The sequence below is a fragment of the Benincasa hispida genome, chromosome 3, assembly GCF_027475165.1.
Source record: "Benincasa hispida cultivar pf3 chromosome 3, pf3_genome.v1.1, whole genome shotgun sequence".
In the NCBI taxonomy this organism is placed as follows: Eukaryota; Viridiplantae; Streptophyta; class Magnoliopsida; order Cucurbitales; family Cucurbitaceae; genus Benincasa; species Benincasa hispida.
This window is the reverse complement of record NC_143480.1, coordinates 5,715,068-5,723,263: the sequence shown is the minus strand read 5'-3', so window position 1 is coordinate 5,723,263 and position 8,196 is coordinate 5,715,068. Positions and strand designations below refer to the sequence as shown.

The 8,196-nt window shown below is 31.5% G+C and overlaps 2 protein-coding genes across 2 annotated transcripts; both read left to right on the top strand.

Moving 5' to 3' along the window:
- The first annotated feature begins 327 nt into the window (after positions 1-327).
- Positions 328-3,812, top strand: LOC120074070 (mitochondrial ATP-independent inner membrane protease subunit 1a-like). Its single transcript, XM_039027055.2, has 5 exons — positions 328-534; positions 630-854; positions 1,015-1,125; positions 2,012-2,075; positions 3,489-3,812. The coding sequence occupies exons 1-4, from the start codon at positions 406-408 to the stop codon at positions 2,072-2,074; spliced, it is 528 nt and encodes a 175-aa protein (XP_038882983.1). The 5' UTR covers positions 328-405; the 3' UTR covers position 2,075; positions 3,489-3,812.
- A 2,446-nt stretch (positions 3,813-6,258) lies between these two features.
- On the top strand, positions 6,259-7,442 carry LOC120073027 (agamous-like MADS-box protein AGL61). The gene has a single exon (XM_039025594.2). The coding sequence runs from the start codon at positions 6,406-6,408 to the stop codon at positions 7,234-7,236; it is 831 nt and encodes a 276-aa protein (XP_038881522.1). The 5' UTR covers positions 6,259-6,405; the 3' UTR covers positions 7,237-7,442.
- Positions 7,443-8,196: the final 754 nt, after the last annotated feature.

Sequence of the window (8,196 nt, the reverse complement as noted above, 5' to 3'; positions counted from 1 at the left end):
AACGTATCGTTAAATTATTATTTTATTAACATATTCAAACAAAGAGACATATCACTTAAATATTACTTGACATATGAAATCTAGCTTCTCTATAATAAAATTATTCTGGTCCAAATGTTCAAATATATTAATAAAACAATATTTCATTAATGTTAAACTTTTATAAAATTGAATTGAGAATTTTTAATAGACTTAAGTTATAGTTAGAATCTTCAAAATTAAAAACGGAATTGAGAATTTGCCTTCGAAACTTTTCTGGGCCGATTTTGCCTTAGAGGCCCATTTTGGGTTATTTGGGCCTATCATCGCCCAACAAGACGAAGAAGAGCGCAACAACGACGCCGAGCTTTGACCAATGGTTTCGTTTCGTCATCTGTAAACTGCAAAACTCAAGGTCGAAGAGAAATGGCGGGACTGAGAAGACTGGCGCAATTGAAACCCATAGCCGAAGAAGCATTGGCTGGAACAGTTTTCGTAGCGAAGTTTCTCTGTGGCCTTCATGTTGCCAACACTTACATCTGCACAGCTGCTCTCGTAAGTTCAAACTTTTCGCCTCTATGAAATCAATGTCTCATAACGCACATTTTGATGGTTCAGTTGAGTTGATCGGCATGTTCCTCTGTATGTAGACCTATGGTCCTAGCATGCTCCCTACTCTAAACCTAACCGGCGATTTCATCTTGGCCGACCGACTCTCCACTCGCTTTGGCAGAGTCGGCGTCGGAGACATTGTCCTCGTGAAGTCTCCTGAAAACCCTCGTAAAGTAATGGCGAAGCGTTTGATGGGTATGGAGGGTGATTCTGTTACCTATGTTGTAGACCCGAAGAACAGTGATTGGTGCGAAACTGTTGTGGTATGGAATAGCTGATTAGAATTGTCCTTCCGTGCCTGAATTTGGCTAAAGTTTCTTAAATTGTGCGTGCCTTTTTAATTGGTGTGCTAAGATTTGTGCCGTAGTTTGACTATGTTGCCTTCAACTTTCATTATTGTATTGATGTAGAGTGTTTGTGTAGGTTCCTAAAGGGCATGTTTGGATAGAGGGAGATAATATCTATGATTCAAATGATTCGAGACATTTTGGGGCCGTACCATATGGTCTTCTGCAAGGGAAAATATTTTGGAGAGTAAGTGAGACGAATTTCTTCTTCCCTCATTTGGTCTTGTCTTTAAGAAGGATAAATGTTCTAATTCAGTGTCATCAAGGAAAATGGTTGTTGATTCATTAAGAGTAAGCACAAGTTATATGGTTGTGTTCTGTTTGTTCTGTTTGCATTCAGAGTATAAGGTGATAATGAAGTTGAAAGTGTGGAATGTAGTAAGAATTCGTGGATGATGCATTCAATTGTAGTTCATTAGAGGAATGACTCTATACTAATGACATTTACTCTTTTTTTTTTTTTCTTTTTTTTTAACCCTATTAATTATTTGAAATGGAAAAACCTCCACTGAATTAGTTGGTCACAACTGTACGAGGGTTGAAAAGTGGCACAATGTAGGAGAGTTGGGCTTGTTCGGGAGAACACGAGACTACTTGGAAAACCATTTTCTGCTTTCAAAACAGCTTTTAGAAACTTTGGTCAGAAGGCTTGTAAAAGTTGAAACTATGCATTTGGAATCCTGCTTGGAAGTTAATAACTTTGGAAAATACTGTTGAACCGTCGGTTGTCTTGGAAATTCATGAAAACAAACTAAAAGTCGTAAGTCGAAACTAGTCCTCAAGGGGTCAAGGATTAGCTCATTTGATGAGATTTGCTTTGTAGATGTATAAGAAACATCTGTAACTCATAAATATCTTCCCCATGTTATGTATACCACTACTCATATATGCGGCCCTATGTTTGAGTGAAAATATGAAAGAGACCTTAGTTTTTTGTAATTAGTTGTCAATCTTTTACATATTTTGCATTAGTTTTTATCGATTTGATTATCCGCTTTTGATTGTAGTTATGTTAGTACCTGTAATTGCTTTCATAGTCTTGAAATAGCTTCCAACATTTGTTTCGTGTGTAGATATGGCCACCTAAAAGTTTTGGACCTTTGGAGAAGAGAAAATCAAACGAGACCATCTTGTGAGGTGAGCTCAAGTGCTCTTCAACCTTAGACGCTTTAACGTCCACTTGTTATATATCTCCTCTGTCATTTAGGATTTTTTCTATGACAGCCTCATCACATGCTTCTTGTTGTTTGGGCTAATATTTGAACATTTGGCTATGTCATATATGGCAGGCAGTTAGATTCTTTTTCTTTTCAAAATATTTCTAAATTTATTTGAATTCTGGACAGAGAAATAGTTTGATAGGGACACTACTAGGACTAGTACATTGACACAGTATATCCTAACTAGGGGTGTTCGTGAGTTCAGTTGGGTTGAAGGACTTTTTAGACCCAACTTAATTGTTGGGATTGTAAATTTCTTCAACCCAAATAACTCTCATTAAAAAATGAACCCAATCCAACCCAACCATGAAACATTTAGGTTGGGTTGGTTCGGGTTACTCGGGTCATTTATTTAAACTTTTTTTATAAAAGGAAGTAAAATGTTAATACGTAAAAATTCAATTTAACTATTTTCATATATGAATTAAGATTAGCAACTCAATTTCAATTTATATAGTGAATAATCTTTTTTCAAAGTCCCAAAAAAACTATTTTTAAGAGTTGAAGAATAAATTATTCAAAAAAATTGATAAAATTAAAGAAAACTAAAATAAATATAGTATATCTAATTGTACATAAACCAAAAAAAATATATATATACATTTTAAAGTTAATAATAAGTTCGGGTTGGTTTGGGTTATTTTAGGTGACCCATGAACCAACCAAACCCATAAAATTTTCATTTATTTGAACCCAACACAACCCAAAAGAGTTTATAACTCAACCCAAATCGAACGGGTTGGATTGGGTTAATCGATTTTTTTGGGTCATCGGGTTTTTTAAACACCCCTAATCTAATTATCATTTTTTTTCCAATTATGTCTTTTATTATAGTAAACATGAAATCAAGAAATTGGGAAATTCCCATTAAAACTTTTGTTCTTCTTTTAATAAAAACAAATCAGTAGAAATAGTTTTCGAACACAATTCTTTCCCTTTAGTTGTTTCAAGTCAAAAGTCTTAGTTCTTTTCTCTTCTGTGTGTTAGATAGCGTGAAGTTCTATCTCAAAACCAATTAATAATGAGAGTTCTTCAACATGTCCTTTCAATATGGTACCTCTTTTGGATTCACCATTCTTGATCGGATCTCAATTTTTGTTTATATGACCAAATACCTATTTGGGTTTTATGGGATTTGATACCATATTAAATAACATGAAGTTCCATCTCAAAACCAATTTTCATTAAGAGGAATTTCTCAACATTGAGAAGGGTGGGGGTGGAGGAATATTATAGAGATTGTTTGGCCTGCTCTTATGTGAGATAAGAACACTTGAAGGAAATTTCACAAGTGCTATTTTCTAAACTTATGTTTCTTCTCTATCTTCAGATCCTATTTCGCAGTTATCGCTCATCAATGTCGACATCGATGATTTACGCAGAAGGTGGCTCGAAATTCTTCATAATCCCTCTATTATAGCCTCTGGAAGGATTTCTTCTAGATTTCATAATTTGTACAATTGAAATTGAAGCCTTGCTGACTAAACGTTCCCAATCACTTCACTTCAGCATAATAAATCATTTAGTAAATGTTTTCGAGTCGCATGTAGCTTTAAACGATGATGGAATGGAATTGATAGACAGATTCTTGAAGAATGTAACATTTTTTCTATTTTTTAGTGAGAGGATGACAGTAATTTAAATTGATAGCAAACTAATCTTCCTTTAAGTATGTTCATTTTAGAAGTTTTTGGGTTAATATGAGTTTTTGTCCTGAAAATTTGAAAATACATGGTAGAAAGAAGGATAAAACATTCTGAAAAAAAAGTATTTAATTCTTTAAGCTATTTAAGTATGTTGTTTTAGTTCTTTGACAGATAATTTTGTTGTTTATATCATAACTTCAAAACCGTGGGGGGGGTTAATATTGGCCCATGGGAAACAGCAATGTACACGGAGGAAGATTCCTTCCACGAGAAACAACTTTTAGACTTTCGAAATAACATTTTTTTAAATAAAAAAAAGAAAAGCAACGGTAGAGGGATTACGAAATAAAGGGGAAAATAACTCCTAGAAGTTGAAAAATGAAATAAATAAATAAATTATATTTCTAAACATTAAAGCTTTTATCACTTAAAATTCTAAACAATGAATCTTATCCCTCAAACCTAGTCTAATTTAGAAACCATTTGATTTTTTATTTTTTGTTTTTAAAAAATTAAGTTTATTTTCAAAACAATAATTAAGTCTTATTTGGTAATTATTATATTTTTAGGCTTTGGTTTTTCTGAAAATTATATTCTGAAACTCTAATTTTTTACTTTGTTATCTACTTTTAATCAATGCTTTAAAAATCAAGTCAATTTTGGGAAAAAAAATAGTAGTTTTTAAAAATTTGTTTTTATTTTTGAAGTTTAGTTAGGAACTCACTTTTTTGTTTTATTTAAGCAAGATGAAAATCATTGGAAGAATAGATTTAATTTTCAAAAACCAAAATCCAAAAACTAAGGTTGTGTTTGGTAACCTTTTCATTTTCTGTTTTTGGTTTTGAGAATTAAGTCCATTATCATTGCATCTTTATTAAGTACGATGGTTGAATTTGTAATCAAATTTTAAAAGCAAAAGTACTTTTCAAAAGCTATTTTTTTTTTAGTTTTCAAATTTTGGTTTGGTTTTTTAAATCATTGATAAAAAGTATGATAACTAAAGAATAAATTTAGGGTAGAAATAGTGTCTATAAACTTCATTTTCAAATTTTGGGATGAAAGTTATTTCTATTAGCTTAATTTTAAAAAACAAAAATAAAAATTAGAATGGTTAATAAACACGACCTAAATAGTTAGAATGATCTAACTTTTCTAGTTTTGGCTTGGAAACAATAATCAAGGTAAATAATAAAATAAAAAAATTTTAGAGGTGGAAGGGATGTATATAGACTTAATTTTCAAAAACTATAGATGCAAAATCAAATGGTTACCAAGCTTAAACTATTCGAATTTTATTTGTAAACTTTTAAGCTATAATTTTCACAAATGTATAAGATTTCCTAAAATATATAAATTAACGAAATATTATAATTTATAGTGATTTTTCTTTAATACGAGTGAATTTTTATCTTCTTGTTTTCTTAGATTTAACCTTCCAGTTTCATTAAATTAAATCTTAGAACTTGAATTATCAACTATTTATTTATATATTAACTTATAGAAAGAGTTCTTTTTATGACTGGATGAGATTATTTTCGCCTGTTATTTATTCTATCTAATCTTGTTCGTAGTTTTTTCTTTAGATTTGGATATTCTAGTTTTGAGTTCAAGTTTTTTTTTCCTTTAATCTGTTTATATATAAGCATTTTTAGGACAATGAAAATAGGGAGATTTGAATAACTGACGTTTTGATCATTAACACATTTATATGTCAACTGAGTTATACTTGCTTTTGGTTAAATAAAATATCAATTTAAAAGTTTATTCAATGAACCTTCATCATTGTGTTTAATTAGTTATATCTCTAAACTTTAAAAATATCTAATATGTACTTAAATTTATAATTTAGTGTCTAATAGGTTAGGTTCTTAAACTCTCATAAGTTAGATAGTTCTTTTTTTTAAAACTTTTAAAGTTGTGTCGGATAGATTTTGACACATTTGACATTCTAAAATTACCTAATATTAAACATAACATTGAATTTTTTTGTCAAATATGACGCGAAAACTTCCATTTTATTATGTCCAATAGATTTGTACTTTTTCAAAAAAAATAACTAGGTTGTCAATGAATTAATAGACGCAAAATTTAAATTACATAATTATTTGATATAAAATAAAAAAAACTGTTAAGAAAATTTACTAGAAATATTTTAAAATTTCAGGACCAATCTAGACCTAAATTTTAAATTTTAAAAACTAAATTAGATATTTTCTTAAAGTTGAGAATATACCAAATTCAAAATTTAAGGATTAAATAGCTTATAATTTAAGCTTAAAAAAATAGATTTTGAAAATATTTTGAAAATAATTTGAATTGGTGCATGACAAGTTAAGAAAGAGAGTGAAATAGTATCAACACCCACTAAGAAATGAGAGTGAAGAGTGTGAGGAAGAAGAGGACAACTCAGATGCTTTAATGCCTAAGGTTGTTACAACACAAACTCACTCACACCAAAAAAACTCCTTCCCTCTACTTGCTATATATGTCAATCCAAATCCAACACCAAAAAACACAGATAATATCAATATTCAAGCCAAAATAATCCCTCAAAATTCTCCATCCATCCATCTTCTTCCAAAAAAACAACTCTTCTTTCTCATGGACTCCGCTGCCCCTAACGCTGCCACCGCCGGCAAAAAGAAGCAAACAAAGGGTCGACAAAAGATCGAAATGAAGAAGATCGTAAACGAAGACGATCGGCTCATAACATTTTCCAAACGGAGGTCAGGCATCTACAAGAAGGCAAGCGAATTAGCTACCTTATGTGGGGCTGAAGTTGGAGTGGTCGTGTTTTCACCTGCAGGAAAACCGTTCTCCTTTGCACATCCATGCATCGAATCCGTCGCAAACAAATTTCTAAACAACGACAACAAGAACAACAAAGGGAACAACAACGACAAGGATGACAACAACAATGACGACAACAACAACAATGACAACGACAACCCCGACAACAACAATATCAATGCAACGCACCCGCTCGTGGAGGCTCACCGACGAGTGAGAATCAACGAGTTGAACCAACAACACAATCAAATTCTAAGCCAGCTAGATGGAGAGAAAGAGAGAGGAAAAACACTTGAGAATCTGAAAAAGGTAAGGGGAAATGGGAGAGGTTGGTGGGAAACTCCTACAGAGGAATTGGGAATAGAGGAATTGGAAGAAGTTGATGCATCATTTGGAGAGTTGTATCAAAATGTGTGTGATCAATTGAAACAAAGAGGAATTATTGGACCTTGTTCTTATAAGCATTATGACAACAATTCCTCTATGGGGTTTACTATTAATGTAGGGGAAGAAACAATTCCTTTTAACATTTTGGGAAATGTTCCTTCTCCTTTTCTTCCTCCTCCTCCTTATCTTATTCCTCCTCCTCCTCCTCCTCACTTTGATTTTGGAGGACAACATCAACAACATCATCATCCATGAAGTCAAAAGGGGAGTATCATCAAATTTATCAAGTGTCATGTGTTTCTGTTGTGTTTTTTATTTAATGTAATGTTGGGTTTTCTTAGTTGTGTTTTTGTGTTGTGTCTTTCATGTCTAGGGTTTCTTCTAGTTTTTATGTACTGTTTGTGAGTGTTTTAAGGGGAGGAAAGCTAGGGTTATTGTGTTAAGAGTTTTATGTTTTATGACACTTTCTTTCTCTCTCCTCACTTAATTTGATTATGTTCTTCTGCTATGGAAATTCATTTTTGTTGTAGTGCATGCACCAAAATATATATATATATATATATATGTTTATGTGCATTTATGATTTATTTCTATCTCAAATTTGTCAATCTGAACATAGTTTAACTGACCGTTTTAAATGAATATTCTCGACCTAAAAAGATGGTTGAAAATCTTATATTGATACGGTATATTTTGAGATTAGATCAAATCCATTGTCAAATAAGAGAGAACGGCCTTTTTTAGATGTTGAGATAAAACACTCACTAAGATAAAATTATATATTTCAAATGATTCAAAACGCTTATTCATCGTCTTAAGAAAAAGTGGTTGTATATGACCTTATAATAAAATAAAATGAATAACTATTAAATCTTGGACTTTAAAGCTATGATGTCCTATGAAATAAATATGGAATTCTATCTTAAAATCAATTTGCAATAGTCAAAGAAAACATAGCTCAATTGGCATCTATGTCTTAACGACCACGAAATCTGTAGTTCAAATCCCGTAGGTCCTATTACGTACTAAAACAAATCAATTAACAATGAGAGATGTAGCCCATATATATTATAAAGATGATGAGATACCTTCATATTTGGTATTTTTTTTCCCACAACATATACAGTGTGAGAAAATCAAACTTCAAACTTCAATGTTGATAGTAAGAAAATATGTATTTTTCATCTATGTATATAACTCATTAATTAACTGCAA